The sequence below is a fragment of the Miniopterus schreibersii genome (genome assembly GCF_964146895.1).
Source record: "Miniopterus schreibersii genome assembly, chromosome: 16".
NCBI lineage: Eukaryota > Metazoa > Chordata > Mammalia > Chiroptera > Miniopteridae > Miniopterus > Miniopterus schreibersii.
This window is the reverse complement of record NC_138116.1, coordinates 74,847-91,203: the sequence shown is the minus strand read 5'-3', so window position 1 is coordinate 91,203 and position 16,357 is coordinate 74,847. Positions and strand designations below refer to the sequence as shown.

The 16,357-nt window shown below is 59.2% G+C and overlaps 1 protein-coding gene across 2 annotated transcripts; it reads left to right on the top strand.

Annotated features, from left to right (window-relative positions):
- Nucleotides 1-1,895: 1,895 nt before the first annotated feature.
- On the top strand, nt 1,896-14,364 carry METRNL (meteorin like, glial cell differentiation regulator). Of its 2 annotated transcripts, none has more exons than XM_081162597.1 (4): nt 1,896-2,285; nt 7,254-7,639; nt 12,976-13,035; nt 13,889-14,364. In XM_081162597.1, the coding sequence occupies exons 1-4, from the start codon at nt 2,110-2,112 to the stop codon at nt 14,200-14,202; spliced, it is 936 nt and encodes a 311-aa protein (XP_081018723.1). In that variant the 5' UTR covers nt 1,896-2,109; the 3' UTR covers nt 14,203-14,364. The 2 variants fall into 2 exon arrangements, with proteins under 2 accessions (XP_081018723.1, XP_081018724.1); XM_081162598.1 differs by lacking the exon at nt 1,896-2,285 and adding an exon at nt 3,471-3,876.
- Nucleotides 14,365-16,357: the final 1,993 nt, after the last annotated feature.

The following is a 16,357-nucleotide window of genomic DNA, read 5'->3' as shown; positions in this document are numbered from 1 at the left end:
GGCAGGGGACACGCATCCCAAATTGGGTTTGGGGAAGGATGCAGCAGGCTCCTGAGCCCAGCTTCAAAGCTGACCTTGAGTCTCAGGGTGACATTACTGTTGGTTACCAGGCAATGTCAACCAGAGCTTTGGCTGGGTGGGTTGACCTGCTCAGCTCCAAGGCTGATGCAAACAAATCCTTTGCCTGCAACCACCTTCAAGGGCAGCCCCTCCCCTTGCCACAGCACTCCTGAGGGCGCTGTCCCTCTGTCCCAGCTGATTTGGGCCCTGCAGACCCCCCAAGGTGTGATCACTGCAACCCAATCAGGCTCCAAGCTCTAACCTCAGGACAACGGTGCGCTTTGCAAATCAGCCGGAGCAGGAACTCTCACACACACATGCACCCCCCCCCCCCAGTCACTTGAAATTCCTCCTGAAATGTATCTTGGCTAAAACAAGGTCCGGTTTCTCCCCCAGTTGATGCTCTTGATGCTGCTGGAGGCTCTGGAGCCCAGATCAAACCCAGAGAGTCTGAGGACGCAGAAAAGTCAGCTTTTGTGATCCCAGGGGTGGCTGCCTGGAGGGCCAGGGTCCCTCCTTCTGCATGGTAGACCCTCATCACCCTTCCAGAGGCCCAGACTCGCCCAGCTTTCTGACATCAGCTCTTCCTGTGGGGCGGGCTCGCTTGTGTCCCGCTGTCACCCCCACTCTACCAGGCACAGGGGGCTCCAGGGACTGCCTGGTGAAGGAGCCTGTGCTCACCATGCTGGGTCCTTCTCACCACACTGTGCTCACCATGCTGGGTCCTTCTAGAGCAGGGTCTCGTGGAAGATTTTGCACCTGGGGGGTGGCTTTTGGCAGTATCTGGAGACAGTCTCAGTTGTCAAACCTGGGGGGCAGGCTGGGGAATCTACTGACATCTAAAGCAGTGATTTTCAACAGGTGTGCGGCAAGAAGTTTTAAAACAATACTTAGATTGTCAAATTTAAAAATGGCAACAGCCAACACAATAGCCGTCTGGTGTGAATGAATCCAAATTATCTATATGTATTTTTGACAGATTGGCCAAAAATGTATTTTTTGGTGTGCTGCAGAATTTTAGTAATTAGTTTATGTGTGCCCTGAGATGAAAAACACTGAAAATCAGAGACCTAGAGTACAGAGGCCAGGACGCTGCCAAGCCCTAAAATGAAGAGGCCCCCCCATCGCGGGAGTAGTCAGGGGGTCCAGCGCGCAGGGGTGACAGGCGAGGCGGCCGGGCCCCAAACCCGCGGGCTTTCCGTGGGGCCGGTGCCCCGAGGCCACGCATGCTCAGCAGCGCGCCCACCAATCTCCGGCCACAGCTGGCCTCCCCTCCCCCACGGCCAGAACAGGGTGGAATCTGAACCTCCAGAAAGTACACTCAGCACTGCGGAGGCCGGGTGCCAGGAACGACCCTGACGGGCTCAGGCTGGTCCCCTGAAACTGCCTCGGCCGGCGCCCCTCCGCCCAGCGGCCACTCGGGCTCCGTCCGCACCGCGGAGCCCGGGCCGCCGCCGCGTGACCACCGCGGCCCAGGCGCCGGGCGGGGTCTGCACACGGGGTCTCGGGTTTCCACCCCCGCACCGCGCGGGCGGGACGCGCGCCGCCCGCTCCCCTCGGCTCAGCCTCCGCTTCCCCGCCGGCCCTTCCTCTCCGGACCTTCTTCCAGCCGGCGCGCCCTCCGCCCCGCCCCGCGGCGCCCGCCCCGCCACGCCCGGGACCACGCACCCCGGCCCGGGCGCCCCCGACGAGCCGCGCGCCCCGGCCTCCGCCGCCCGGCTCCCGGGCACCCCGAGCGGCGCGCGGGGCGGGGTTCCGGCGGGGCCGCGGGCGGGCGGGCGGGGCGGGGCGGCCGGGCGGGCACCGCCCCCCAGCTGAGCCGGGCCCGGCTGCTGACTCGCCGACTTCAGAGCTCGGCGGCGGCGGGCGCGTAGCTCTGCGCTGCTCCGGAGGCTCCCGCGGCTCCCGCGGTCGCAATGGGCGGGCGGCCGCGCCGGGCGCGCGGGGGGCGCGCGACGTGACCCGCCTGGACTCGGAGCCCGGCCGAGCGACCCGAGGGTCTGCTCAGTGGGCGCGCACGCGGGATCGGCGCGGAGCGGGACCCGGAGCATGCGGGGCGCAGCGCGGGCGGCCGGGGGGCGCGCGGGTCGGCTGCGGCCACGGGCCCCCTCCCCGGGCCCCGGCCCGCCGCTGCCGCTCCTCCTGCCGCTGGCCGCGCTGCTGGCCCTGCTGCTGGGCGGCGCGGGCGCGCAGTACTCCAGCGACCTGTGCAGCTGGAAGGGGAGGTGAGTCCGCGCGGAGCGGCCCGGGCGCGGGGCCGTGCCCTCCCCTCCCTGCCCTCCCCTCCCGGCGGGCTGGCGCGCGGGGACTCGGGGGTCCCCTCCGGGCCGAGGGCCGTCCCCCGCCTCCGCTCCCCGAGCCAGAACAAAAGAGCCCGCGGCTCCCGGGTCCCCAGTCCGAGGACGCCCGGGGGAGGCGCGCCTGCTGCGCCGCGGGTGCGCCCGGACCCGGCAGCTAGCTCGCCGCGCACCCGGTCGCGCCGGTCTCCACTCGGGGCCCCAAGAGCCTTGGCCCCTGACCCGGGGCGGGGATCGGTCCTCCGGCCCTTCCTGGCCCCCGTCCGCCGCGAGGAGGTGCGCGCCCCGGGCCGAGGCGCCGGGCCTGCGCCCAGGGCCGAGCGGGAAGCGACGGCAGGTCCGCGGGAGGGGCGGCGGCTCGGACCGCCGTGCAGACCGGGCCGGGTGGGCGGAGACCTGTGCGCGGGTCCGAGTGCGGACCTGGCGGAGCACCCGCCCTGCCCGTGAAGGTCAGGCCGCCCTTGCTGGCGCGCGCCGGGCTGGGCGACCCCCCTTCGTCCCTCCGCGCGGCCGAGGACTTTTCTACGAGCTGAAGTGTGACCGCGGAGCGGAGCGCGAGCCGCGGGGAGCGCCGCGGGGCCCGGGCGCGGCCGCTCGGGGGCAGAAGCCGCCGGCCCGGGGCGCCCGGCGCGGCTCGCGGCTGGAAGTTGCCGATTCGGGAGTTTGTTGGCGCGACGCGCATCTCCCTGGGTCCGCGCCGGGCGTCCGGGAGCGGGCCCAGCAACCCCGGCTGTCGGAACGGAAGAGCCCGCTGCGGGCACCCCGTGGTTTATAGGCTTCAGCGGGTTCACCCCGAGCGGGGCCGGCTGTCTGCGGAGGCCGGGCTGGGCCGGTGCGCGGCTCCGCGCCGGCAGGGCGGCCGCTGGTGACGGTGGTGCTTACGGACCGGTTCTCTGCGGACACCAGCAATTACCGGGCCCCCTTCTCCCCCCCTTCCCCCCCTCCTAGAGCGAAGGTCCTGGGGTCCCGAGGCTGCACCCCAGCCCGGCCCCTACGTCACAGCGGAGCAGGGATGGGCGCAGGGGCGGCTGGCCCGCCGGGGGAGGCTTGGCCTGTGGATTGCTGGCGCCAGCACAGAGCTGGCTGGGAGCCTCTGGCTCTGACACCCTCTGCTGGGGCAGCGCTATCCCTCGTGCTAGTAATTAAACTCCCTCTTTGCAGCCTCTGCTGAATGAATCAGTGCACCCCCAAACTGAGGCCTCGGGGTGTCCTGCTTCAGATCAAACGCAGTAATTCGGTCCCACCTCCTGAGCCTGAGTTTCCAGAGGGGGAGCTAACACTCTCGCCTGGAGGGGGCTGAGCCCAGAGGCAGTTGTGAGTGAGGGCTGGTCAGGGGCCAACCAGCTCCCGGACCCAGCAGGTGTTTGCAGTGGGAAGAGGAGTCTCCTTCACCTTTGCATTCCCGCGCATCCTTCATCTACCTGGAGAAGCCGAGGCACTTACCTGCAGCCCCTCTCCCTCCTTCATTGCTAAAGTACCGGGTTACTGACTCCCCCCAGCTCTTCCACTGAGCCCAAAGGTAGAGGCCCCTGCAGAGCCATCAGGCGGGATCTGGAGAGAAGCTGGCCAGGCCACATTCCTGGAGTATGAGCCCCTGTGGAGCTGTGATTGCTGCCCCCAGTGATCAATGTGCTACTTGCTGGGGAGCTGGGTGTGCTGGTTTGCCTGCTGACTGTAACCTTTATGACTTTTATGAGTTGTTGTAAAGACAGCACAGGGTGGTGCTCGCCTGAAGTGCGGGTGGATTCTGATCCCCTGATAGGGAGGGAGTTGCTCTTTATGACATTGGGCACTCACAGTTCACAGGCTGAAATGTGTTTCCAAGCACTGAAGTAGGCGTTGTTTTGTTCTGTTTTGTTTTTATTGATTTTTAGAGAGAGAGAGAGAGAGAGAAACATCAATTGGTTGCTCCACTCATTCCTGCATCACTGGTTGACTTTTGTATGTGACCTGACGAGGGGTTGAGCCTGAACCTTGGTGTATCCAGACGGTGCTCTGACCAGCTGAACTAAGTAGGTGGTTTTGAAGTTAGTGGCCCCTTTTCATGGGCAGGACAGTGCCCCATGTTTATTAGGCAGTGGCCATAAAGGCGAACGACGGCTCGGGCCGGGCCCTGCAGGTACGTCACACCTGGGCTGTCTCTTCTGCCTGGGGCTCGGCCTGAAACTCTTCCTTTCTTAGTAAACAAGAGACCGTAATTTCCTTCTGGTGACTCAGGGTTTGAGCCAGGCTGTGGGTGTGAGTGGTGTGGGCTCCGCGGCCACCACACCAACCGACTCCTTCGGAAAGTCCCCATGTCAACGTGGGGTCTGCTGTCCTTCCATAAAGGTGCTCCACAGGTGTGTCCATCTGGGCAGTGACACTTGCCAGCTCTTTTTTAAAAAAAGGAAGGTGCGTTAACTCGGTTTAAAAGCCCCACGGTCAGACCAGCCTTCTCGTTTCTCGTTTTCTCACTCCCTAAGGCTGAAGAGAGCCAGTTTCTCTGCAGCCTGCTGCTGCCTCATCACGTCAGAAGACAGTTGCTTTTTTTCTCCTGGTTAGCATGTCACTTGCATATCATGTGAATATCGTGATATGCCATCATCAATGACCATTCGGACATGGTGCATTTTGGCACCTCCAGGCACTTTGCATAAATAGAAGTTTTTTCAGGTTCGCTGTGATGCTGGACGTGTGGAAGTGAGCAGTGTGGCTGTATTTTCTGGAAGGAACCAGACAGGCCAGGATTCCTCAACCTTGTTGAAAGAGCCAGTGGGTCCCAGGCTGAGAGACTGGAGGACTGAGTAGGCGTTTGTCCAAATGGGGGTCTCACATGCCACATGCGACTGACATTAGTGTGAACACTCTGTGTTGAGTGCCTCATGGATTCCTGGTGATCTCGGTGCGTTAGCAGGCTGGGCAGAGCCCTGTATGCCAGGAGGTGGGCGCAGACCCTCCTCTGTGGGCCAGTGAGGATGCTAATTAAAGGGTGAAGTAAAGGGGAGCCGTACTTCTTGCCTGTCCACCTTAATTTTTTTCCTAGTTCTCTTAGTTGAGAATGACTTATGACTAACCAGAGCCAGGTTGCACCCCATGAAATGTACATGGTCATATATACAGGCTGGGAGTCAGCAGCCCCCAGACCCAGGTCTGCCTCCCCTGGGCAGCCCCGAGAGGGTTTCCTCTGCCCCTGCCTGAGATGTGGGTGGAGGGTGGCCCTCCCTGTTTCCCCCTCCACTGTTGGGTTAAGGTGACTTAGTGAGGGATCCAAAGCCTCTGGTGTGAGTTCCTCACTCCCCGGACCCCCAGGGCCCAGCTTACCCCACTGAGAGAGATGTGAAGCCTTGGACAGAACAGTTTTTGTTGTAGAGAGAATTGAGAATTGGTGCCTGGGCATGGGGCAAGTGTCCAACTGCCCCTTGAGGCTGAAGATCGGAGAGAAGGGACACTATGATAAAGTTTGTTTTGGCTGCATAAGAGCAGAGCTGATTAAAATGATCTGTGGCAGCCACTCACCATTTAGTCTAATTTTTCATACAGCACTATAATTATGCCCATCCCCACATGTGTGTCAGATGAGCTTGTATGAGTTTTATTTGACTGTAATTTCTAAGTCTGTTCCGTGTGCACGCAGCCCTGGTAGGCATCTGAGGCTGGGCTAGCTGCTCGTGACCCAGGGCGTGAGGGGCAGGGAGCAGAGTTAGGAGGGGTTCACCTCCTTGACACCTCCCCCTGATGTGGTCTGCAGGATGACTGTGCAGCCCCAGACTGCAGCTGGCCGTCGTATGAAAAGTGAGGTTTTTTTGGAGCCCGGAGCATGAGTCACCAACAGTAAATGCAAACCATATGTTCTGTGTTTTCTCCTCTGCAGACAGGGTTTCTGGTAACACACTGTGGCTTTGTTTATTCCATGTAAAAATCCCAAGAATGTGGGTGAACCTGCAGAACCAAATTTCTGTAAGAAAACACTTAGTTGAAGTCACAGGTTGAGTTCCAGGGCTGCTTGGCAGTTATGATGTAACCATTTGCACAAGCTGACATAGACATTAAAATTTGAAGTAGGGGAAAGAAACTTTAACATTTTTGATGGTTTCAATTTCTTGAAAACATAGTGTAATGACTTTACTCAAGACCTGTCGCACCAAGAGTGTAGCATACTCCATTCTTTCCTGTTCGGCATCTATTAGGAGTGGAATTAACTTGGTTCTCCAGAAATTCCCGTTGGGAAGATGAGGTGTAGCTAACCTTTGGCTTCTCCCAGCTTCCCTCTGTCCATCCCCTGGGGAGGACTTTCACCTTACTTTCATCTTTGCTGACATTTGATCATCAATGGAGGGCCTTCGGGTTTGCAAATGAGTGAAAAAGCAGTGAGGAAAAGACAGAACGTATGCCTGACTGTGAGGCGCTAAAAGAAAACCCAGCTATGGCCTCCAGCCTCCAAATGGCTAACATTCCTCATTGGTTCTTGAGCTACTCTCTGGAGCGAGGGACTTATGTTTGTGCGCCCCTGGTGGTACCTGCCGTTGTCCGAGCTGGCTCTGTCCTTCACGCTCGGTGGGAACCACCATCATTTCCCAGCCCTGGCTTGGTCGTCTGGAACTTGGGCTGGTGCCAAAGTCCTCCTGGTGTTTCCTTGATTATATTTTGGAAGATCTATCCTTTCCTTGGTTTTCACCTGCACTGCACCCATCAGCCTCTCCAACTCAGGGAAACCCTGAGAACTGGGGCACCTGCTGGTGCAGCCTAGCAGGCCAGCAGACACTGAGCATCCAGGTGTGGGGAGGGTCTGGGGGCGAAATTCCAGCTGCACGTATCAGAGCTCAGGCTGCCCCTCCCTGGGAGCGGCCAGTGCTTCGGGGTGGAGGTGGTGCTGGCCTGCCCGGGTAGGACCCTGGCTCACGCTGTCTCCCTCCGCAGCGGGCTGACGCACGAGGCCCACCGGAAGGAGGTGGAGCAGGTGTACCTGCGCTGCTCCACAGGCGCCGTGGAGTGGATGTACCCGACTGGGGCTCTCAGCGTCAACCTTCGGCCCAACATCTTCTCGCCCTCCCGACACCTGACTCTGTGCATCAAGCCCCTCAGAGACTCCTCCGGGGCCAATATTTATTTGGAAAAAACTGGAGCGCTGAAACTGCTGTTCCGGGATGGGGACCGTGGGCCCGGCCAGGTGCGCTGCTTCAGCTTCGAGCAGGGTGGCCTGTTCGTGGAGGCAACGCCCCAGCAGGACATCAGCAGGAGGACTACCGGCTTCCAGTATGAGCTGAGCAGCCGGCGTGCTGGGTCGGACCTGCATGCTCTGTCAGGTGAGTGATGCCTGGGTTTGGTGGTGTGGGCTCCCGGGCCACTCCCCTCCTGCAGCCCTGGTCCTTCTCATTTGCCAGATTTCTCTGACTTTCTTCCGCCCCTCCTCAGCCCAGCCGCTGTTGAAGCTCCTCAGGTGTGTGCTTCAGACCTGGTGGGTCTGCCTAGGTAGCCCCATAGGCGTCTGAGGGCGGCCACGGTGCCAGCAGATGGGCCCTCCTGGGGGGCACCTGTGCGGTGTAGTGGGTGTTGGACGTAAGGTGTGTTGTCAGCATTCTGCAAAGTTCTTGTTTGGACCTTGCAAAACATGCGTCTCCCAGGACTGTGTTTCCGGAGGGTAACAGCGTCCCCGAGAATGGCTGTAGGCCGGAGCTGTGACAGGCCCTCACTCCTGATGTGCTCCTCTTCCACGGGCTAAGTATGACTGAGTTGAAGTGGGTGCTGCTACCATTCAGACTGCCCCAACATTTCTCCTGACACAGGAACTAGCCGAGGGTTTTGGCATCGGCTGCAGCCTTTGTCTTGATCACTGTGCGGAGGCTTGCTCCAGGGGCCCTCAAGGTAAACTCGAAATGCAAACGAAATCAGGAAAAAACCAGTCACCAAATTCAACGTTTCTGACTGCGGTGGTAGCCTGTTGACTGGAGCAGATGTTGGGAACTTGTTGTCATTCCTTTTACTGACTAAATGTCAGACTTTTGGCTGCTGGTCACATGTTCTGTCCTGGCTGGAGCTTTGTTCCACCTTCGCCCTGTGGTCCCTGCAGGCTGGGGGCGTAAGTTTTACAGCTGCACACCTGAACACTCGTGGCACAGGCTGGAGTTTCTGGTCACAACCTGGACGACTCCAAGCCCGGGGCCAGTGCTCAGGTTGTCTTCTCCTCCCGGGGGCAGGGCTGTGCCCCTCAGGCCCCAGGCACAGTGAGTGAGCTTGGGAGAGGCCTGTGGGGTTGGTGGCTGAGCTGCCCTGGGTTCCTGAGGGGTTGCAGGGAGGAGGGCCTGAGCTGGCCGGGGTGGCCAGGTCTGTGAGGGGAGTGTCAGGGGTTCCATTGTTACCCTCGACACAGGCCCACCTGGCCCTGGGATGTCTGCTTAACTCTGGGTGCTCAGGGCCACGGTGCCCTGCAGATGGTGGGCGTGTGTTCGTCTGCCCAGTGGCCGGTATCTGGGGCAGCAACTGTCAGAACCTGGGATGGGGACTGAGGCACCCAGGGCTCTGGGAGCTGGGCCCAGCACCTCCCCTTCCTGAGGGTGAGGAGGGCAGCAGGGATCTGGGGTAGGTTGGTGCCCCTTCTCCGAGGGGTGTTTGCCTTTCATCAGGGCACGGGCCCCTAAGCCTTTAATGCCCGGGGAATGGGTAGGAAATGTGGAATGCCGGCGCTGGCCATCTGGCGGCCCTGATGTCCCCGGGCCAGGCGGCTCTCAGAAGAAAGTGTGGCTCCCAACTCTGTCCTGTTCTGGCCCTGGCTGCCACCGCCCAGGGCCTTGATGACACCGGAGCCCGTCATGTCACTCGGAGGTGAGCACCTGCCTCATCCCCACTGACGAGTCACAAGTGCTCGTTTGTGCTGGCTTGAGAGGAAGAGACTCCCGGGCTGGAGTCCTGGCAGGAGGCGTATGTGAGCTGCGCCCGCCCACTGCAGCTCCTGAGGGTTCGGCTGGGAGTGTTTACAGCAAGCGTGTCAGCCTCGTGTCTGCTTGGGTTGCGAAGTCAGCTTCCTCGATAAACCGAGACACACCAATAGCCAAGAATGGAGAGGCAGGTAGCCCCTAGACAGGCATAGACTGCCGGGCAGGGAGGCGGTGACCCCAGCCCAGTGGGAGTGGAGACAGAAAAGGAGAGAACTTTGTATTTTTGCAAGGATTGTATATTTCCTGCACCAGTGGCTTCTCTGGCCTCTGTAATTATTGTGTGATTATTTTTTGCCTTACCCATTTTGGGGTGGAAGGGTGTGACCTTCCTGGGGAGGAAAAGGTCGAGAGGGTGCAGGACAGGAGGAGACGCTGGTGACCAGCTAGGGCAGGTCATCTGGGGCCTGGGGCTCTGGGTGAGCTTGGAGGTTGTTGGGATCATTGGAGGCAGCTCCAGAACCTTAGCCGGCAGCTCCAGCTTGGTCTCAGCAAACACTGGCCACATTCCAGCCACGCTCTGGCCACGTCACAACAGTCTGGTTTCTCCCTTCTCTTCACCCCCGTTTAAAATGCTGCATCTACCACCAATTACCAGCTGACCTGGGGGGAGTCCACACATATGGTTTTCTCTTTAGAAATTGTGTATGTCACCCGGTCGTCCTTGTGGGCAGTCATGACCAGGGTTCGTCTGACCACTTGCAAACCCCTTGAATGGTGAGGTCCTGACAGAACGCACCTGCCCACTCCCTCCTTCCTGCACCTGCCAACATCACCAGGGTCCCTACGTCCTTACTGGGGTCCCTGCCTGGCCCCTGGCCTGTCCCCCTCACCCTGTTATTTTGTGCACATTCCAGAGTAATCTCCTTGGGACGTCCACACCCCAGTCCTCCCTTCTCCATGAGACAGGGCCAGAATTCCAACCAGCCCGTTGGCCACCCCTCCCCGTCTCCCCATAAGGAAAAGAGATTGGATGCGTCTGAAACCAGTGCATTCCACAGCCTTTATGAGCCCAACTCCGATTAATAATTGTTTCCAGATTGCTTCTCTTGGCGTCCACAGACTGGATTTTCCACAAAGGTGACCTACGCTTTGTAAAGCTCAGAATTATAAGAGGGAAGTCTCCCGGGTGGAGCTTTATTAGCTCAGCTGTTGATGGTATCAGCTCATTGAGGCTTCTGGTGGGAGAGTCTGCAGGCTGCTGCCCACCTTCCCCCAGGGCCACTGGGGTTCCCATACCTTCTGCAGTGGGGCTGGGAGTGAGCCAGGGTAGAGCGCCTAAGATGGTTGGTCTCCATCTCTGTCCTTTGCTCTCAGCCGAGGTCCCAGGGCCCATGACCCTAGGAGAGGGCACAGCTCTAAGATGGGTCACGTGTGCCCAGGCTTGGGGTCTGATCACACAGCATGTGGCCTGGGCCTGTTGGCCCCTGACTGCTACCTCTGGGGGTGGTGCTCCTGGCCTCTCTCAGCTGGCTCAGAACCTGAGACGTGCTTCTGGAGGACTTGCACAGACCATCACCTCCCACCCACCTGCGCTTGACCCACTCACTGCACACCTGGCCCCCAAGGGGAGCCTGAGGGTGGACTGTGGTTGCTGTGAGCTTGGCTCACTGACCTGCCTTCTTGTGGGAACAGCTGCTGAGGACACCCCCCGACCTGCAGAGGGACCCTAGGTTGAGTCCTCTGATACCGTGGGCACTGGGGATGCCGACCAGGATGGGAAGTCACCTTTGCTCTGTGCCCCTTGCTCACAGGCCAGAATTAAGCCAGGGGGACATGAGCCCCTCAGAGCTGGTGGTGCCAGGTGCCCCTTTGTCATCACGCCCACCATGCTGTGCCTCCCTCTGGCCCAGAGTGGGCAGCAGGCCCCCAGGGATGAGAGGGATGGGGGACCCCCTTGTTGCCACCCTCTTTTTCAATCCTCACCCTAGGACATGTTTTATTGATTTTAGAGAGAGAGGAAGGGGGGGGAAGAGAGAGAAACATCAATGTGAGAGAGAAACGTCAATTAGTTGCCTCCTGTAAGCACCCGACTGGGGATCAAACCTGAAACCTTTTGGTGTACAGGATGGCGTTCCAGCCAGTTGAGCCACCCAGCCAGGGCTTGCCACCCTCTTTCTGAAGAGAGGCCTTGAGACCGGGGGTCCACCTGTGTAAACAGAGGTCACAGATGGGCAGAGAGCTTGGGATTCGGAACTGGGTGGGGAGGCACCTGCTCCGATGATGGGCTGGACTGGGCTTCCAGTGCGTCAACAGGCCAGTCTTGTTCTGCCGCTGCTGCTTTTCCTGATAACTTAATAGGAGCCCAGGTAGTGGGCGGGCCTGTGAGTCAGGCCTTGCTGAGCTGGACTGGGAGGCTGCATCCACCCTGCCCCGGGGGGGGGGGGGGGGGTGCGGCAGGACGGCAGCACCAGTGCTTTGGACAGTCACGTCCACCCCCAGGCTGTCAAGAGACCCTGTGTGCCAGACCCCATGATCCACACATGTTCCAGGCCCTGGAGGCCTCTCTCTGCTGCTGCTTGTCTGTGCCTTGCCTGGTCTTCCGAGGCCCCCAAGTCACTAATGCTCCTGGTGGGGTCTGGCAGCTCCTGGGCAGGTGACTGCTCAGCCCTGCTCAGGGGCTGTGAGGGCAGCCAGCCAGGCATGCAGACAGGATTAGTTTCATCTAGGCCCAGCAAGTACCAATGCCAGGGACGCCCTGGGGCCTTTAGAAAATGAAAGGGTCACACGGGAAGCTTGTCCTGGTGAGATTTCATACATAAAATTTCTGTGGAGTTAAGAGAATTTGTGTCAAAACTTAGAAACTCAAAATAGGTGAGGGAGAGGGCTTGAAATGTGCAATATAAGAGTTGAGTAACAAGTTGTATTTTCCCAAACCCACTGCCGAGTAAAGGAGGCATCGTCCGTGGTGGAGTCACCAGAGCCTCAGGTTTCTGCCTCCCCTATCCCTGAACCTTTCTGAGACCTTGTGCCCACCTGAGGCAGGAGGATGAAGGGCTGGGGGAGCAGGGCTTTGTGAAGTCCTGTTTGGTTGGAGGAAGCCAGCCCCACCCAGGTAGGGGGTCTGAGAGGGGATTCTGTGACTGGGCTTGCTCTGAAAGGCGTTTGGAGGTGTTTAGAGACGGTCACCTGGTCCCAAGGCTAGGTGGGGTCTGTGGAAGGGGACCTAGGAGGGTCCCAGGGCCACAGCAGGTGAACACAGCCCTTGTTCTCTGATGCCTTTAGAGTTGTAGCCTCATGAGTCCTTCCGGGCAGAGCCTTGACTCCCTGTGGAATAGAGGCAGCAGGTGGGGACGCTGGGGATCAGGCAATGTGTGAATGGACAGCCCTGGCATTTTGGGGTGTGGTTGCAGAGGCAGAGTGATGGCAGCTCTGGGCCAGGCTGGTGTAGGGGAGACAGGACTCCGCTCAGGTCGGCTGGTTTGCATTGGTGATGGGCATGGAAGAGTGATTTCATGTGAGTAGGGACAGGCCTGCCCTGTATTGTGTGGTGGGCCTGGGGTCCCCTGCAGTCAGCCCCCAGCCCACACGCCAAGGTCGCGTTGTCTCTGGTGCCTGGGTGGCAGAGGTGCAGGGCGGACACCTGCTGCCAGAAATCAGAGCACCTGCAGAGTGTTGTCCAGTGTGGCAGTGCCCACGCCACGGGGCAGGATTATGTCCATGCATGCCCACGACCCTGCCTGACGCTGCTCCTCCCGTTCTCCTTGCAGCCCCATGCCGTCCCTGCAGCGACACGGAGGTGCTCTTGGCAGTCTGCACCAGTGACTTTGGTGAGTGCCCACGGTTCCCACCACGGGGAGGGCGCCCCACCTGGACCCAGAGAACCTTTCGGCACTGTCCCTGAACTCCGTGGTGGGGAGGCTGTGAAGACACTGGGGTTGGTGCCCCTCTTCCATCGGTCATTGGGCTGCACCAGTGTGGCTCCAGCCCCGGGGAGGGGACCTGAGTGCACGGCAGGGAGAGGGTTGGGGATTCCTGTTTAAGGTAGGAATTCCTATTTAAGGTGATCAGTGCGTATTTTCCCACTTTGCATATGAGGTCATCACTCTTGAAGCCTCACCTCAAAACCTCACCCTCCGTCAGGTCCCCCGCAGGTGCCCCAGTGGGAGTTCCAGGCCCTGGTGGGTCCCAGGGCTGAGGTCAGGGACTCAGCTCAGGCAGAGGATGGCAGCCGCCCCGAGGGCAGTTATGTGTGGAACTGCAGGCTTCTTTCTGGGTCCGTGAGGGCAGGACCTGTTGAATCCCCCTGCTCTGCCCTGTCCTTCCTGCCTCCTTCCTCCCCTGAGCTTCCCAAAATCTTGATACAGATCTTGTGTGTTAACTGTGGCTACTTTTTTTGTCCTAACTTGAAAAGCTGACGCACAAAGTGGTTTCTTTCTTCTGTGTTCTCCCACTTGTGTGGCTGGCCCTTGGTAGAAGACATCTCCCCTGATAAAGCAGAGTCGGCGGGGACCACCCCAGGCAACCTTGCACACATGCATTGTCCTCTTTAATGAGAATTTCTGGAATGCAGAGATCGGGTCGGCTCTGTTCCAGCGCCTGCTCGCTGGCAGCCGGACACGTGCTGTTTGTTCAGCGGGCATCCCTGCCGACCTCGCTGACCCCATATCCTTCCCTCTGCAGTGGTCCGAGGCACCATCCAGAATGTCACCCACGAACCTGAGCGGCAGGATTCGGCCATCCACCTGCACGTGAGCCGGCTCTACCGGCAGAAGAGCAAGGTGTTCCAGCCTGTGCCTGGGGGTGGCTGGCGGGGGCGCATCGCCACCCTGCTTGAGTGCGGCGTGAGGCCCGGGCATGGCGAGTTTCTCTTCACCGGACACATGCACTTTGGGGAGGCTCGGTTGGGCTGCGCCCCGCGCCTTGAGGACTTCCAAAGGATGTACAGGGACGCAGAGGAGAGGGGGCTGAACCCCTGCGAGATGGGTGTGGAGTGACTGCAGGGTGACCGAATCTAGGGTGGATGCCCGGTGCTCACGCAGAGTCTGACGCACAAGGTTTTGGCCGAGGAGTCCCTGACCGATTGATTGGAAATGCTGTAAAATGCAAACTAAGTTATTATATTTTTTTTTAAAAAAGAAATGTCCATAGGCAACAAACCCCTTTGCCTTTGTGTGCCATTTCAAGCCAGTTTTCAAAAACACCTGAAGTCATTGCCATTGCCTGGTGTTTGGGGGAAGTGCTGGCCCTAGCCCAGGCGAACCCGAACCCCAGGCTTTGTGCAAAGCTTGGGTACCATTCAAAGTTGTTTCTTACCATGGAGATTTATGGAGCCAAATACTTGTTTTATTTTTCATTTTGTTTTTGCTTTTTAAAGAATGTGCTTTGCCAGTTGTGCTCATTTGGGGCTGCAGGCTGCCTCCTTCCAGGGAATGAATACCAGTGACTGATGGGGCGATGACCAGCGTCCTCGGCCAGGCTGGTGTGTGCAGCTCTGAGCTGGGCGCGGACATGAGGCCTTTGCCTGGTCAGTACGCTTCTCCAGGGATTCCTGGCCCTGGCATCAGGGCTTCACATGGGCCCCTCTAAGGGCCTTGTTACCCTTACAATCCAGGAGATGCGCTGGCCTCAGCCAGATGCCCCTCCTTCCTGTTAACGCAGGTCCTGCCCTTTGACCCAACTTCCCCTAAATGCCTGTGCCCACAACAAGTCTCTGGACACCCAGGGCCTGGTCTGTGCTGCAGTCAGTTACCCCATATTCTCAAGGATGGGTTAGTGTCCTGTGGCTGCCATAACAAATGACCACAACTGGGGGCTTTTTTGACATTTTCTGATGCTATGGAGGCTCACACTCCCTCCAAGGCTCCAGGGTAGGCGTCTGCCTGTCTTTTCCAGCTTCTAGTGGCTACAACAATCTTTGGCATTCCTTGGCCTGTGGACACATCTTTCCAACCTCGCTTCTATTGTCACAGGGCCTTCTCCTCTCTGTGTCCTGTGTCTACATTTCCCTCTTCTTATAAAGACACGAGTCACTGGACAAGGGCCCACCCCAGTGACCTCAACTCGATTATATCTGCAAAACCCATTTCCAGATAAGTTCACATTGAGTTTCTGGATAGATTTCGGGGGACACTATTTACCCCAGTACAGGGTCACTGGGGTGTTAAGTAATCAGACCTGGGCCTATGTCCTCAGCTGTGAAATCAGGTGATTTCTCAGCAACTGTGGAGACTGAAGGGCAACCTGGGAGAGGCCCACAGTGGTCAGTGAGCCAGTTGCACTGAAGGCTCAGGCACACCGTGTGGCGGCTCAGATGTGCTCTGGCACAGGTGTGAGCCAACACAGGTGTGCCCTGGCTCACATGTATATAGACAGGTGTGCCTTGGTTCAGGTGTGAGCCAGCTCAGGTGTGCTCTGGCTCAGGCGTGTGCTGGCACAGGCCTGTGAGCTCCTGCAGGTCACAACAAGAAGCAGGTGCTCGACACCTGCACCACAGGAAGCACAAGAAGCAGGGCAATGACCTGAAGCAGCTGGTTGGTGACAGGAACAGGTCCGACCGTAGCTAATAACTGATGGGTTATGCCTGGAGGATGAGTGACAGCAGCAGGTGTGTCTGGCCGGAGCTGGGATGGCTGACCTGCTCCTGGGCTGTGCTTGGGGGTTTTGGGGTTTTCTGTGCTGGCTCCTGGCTCCACCCCACTGACTCTGACACCAGAGGCCTGCAGGGCAGCGGAGGCTGCAGAACCGGAATGTCGGGTTTCAGTTTCGGGGCTGGTGCGGGGATGATGGGATCTACCAGGTCCTGACCCCGTGACCCATGTCAGGTGCACAGCAGCATGTTCTCCATGGGGGACAGTCTGCAGGGGGGACTGGTGAGGAAGTGTGGGCCTTTGCCTGGGCTGGGGCTTGACACGGAGGGTCCAGCCCTCAGTGGGTGCCCTCAGGCAAGTGGGTGCCTGGCACACAGCCTCACTCTCCATGGCCTATGAACTTAGTACCCAGCACAACACCCCCCAGCGGTCCGGGGATGCTTGGTATGGGGCACAGAGCTCCTATGCCAATGCCCTCCTGCTGCCCAGAGCATCATGTGGGCATGTGCCAGTCTCCCCACACTGTCCTCGGGGAAGCCCCAATATTGTGGAGCCCTGAGGG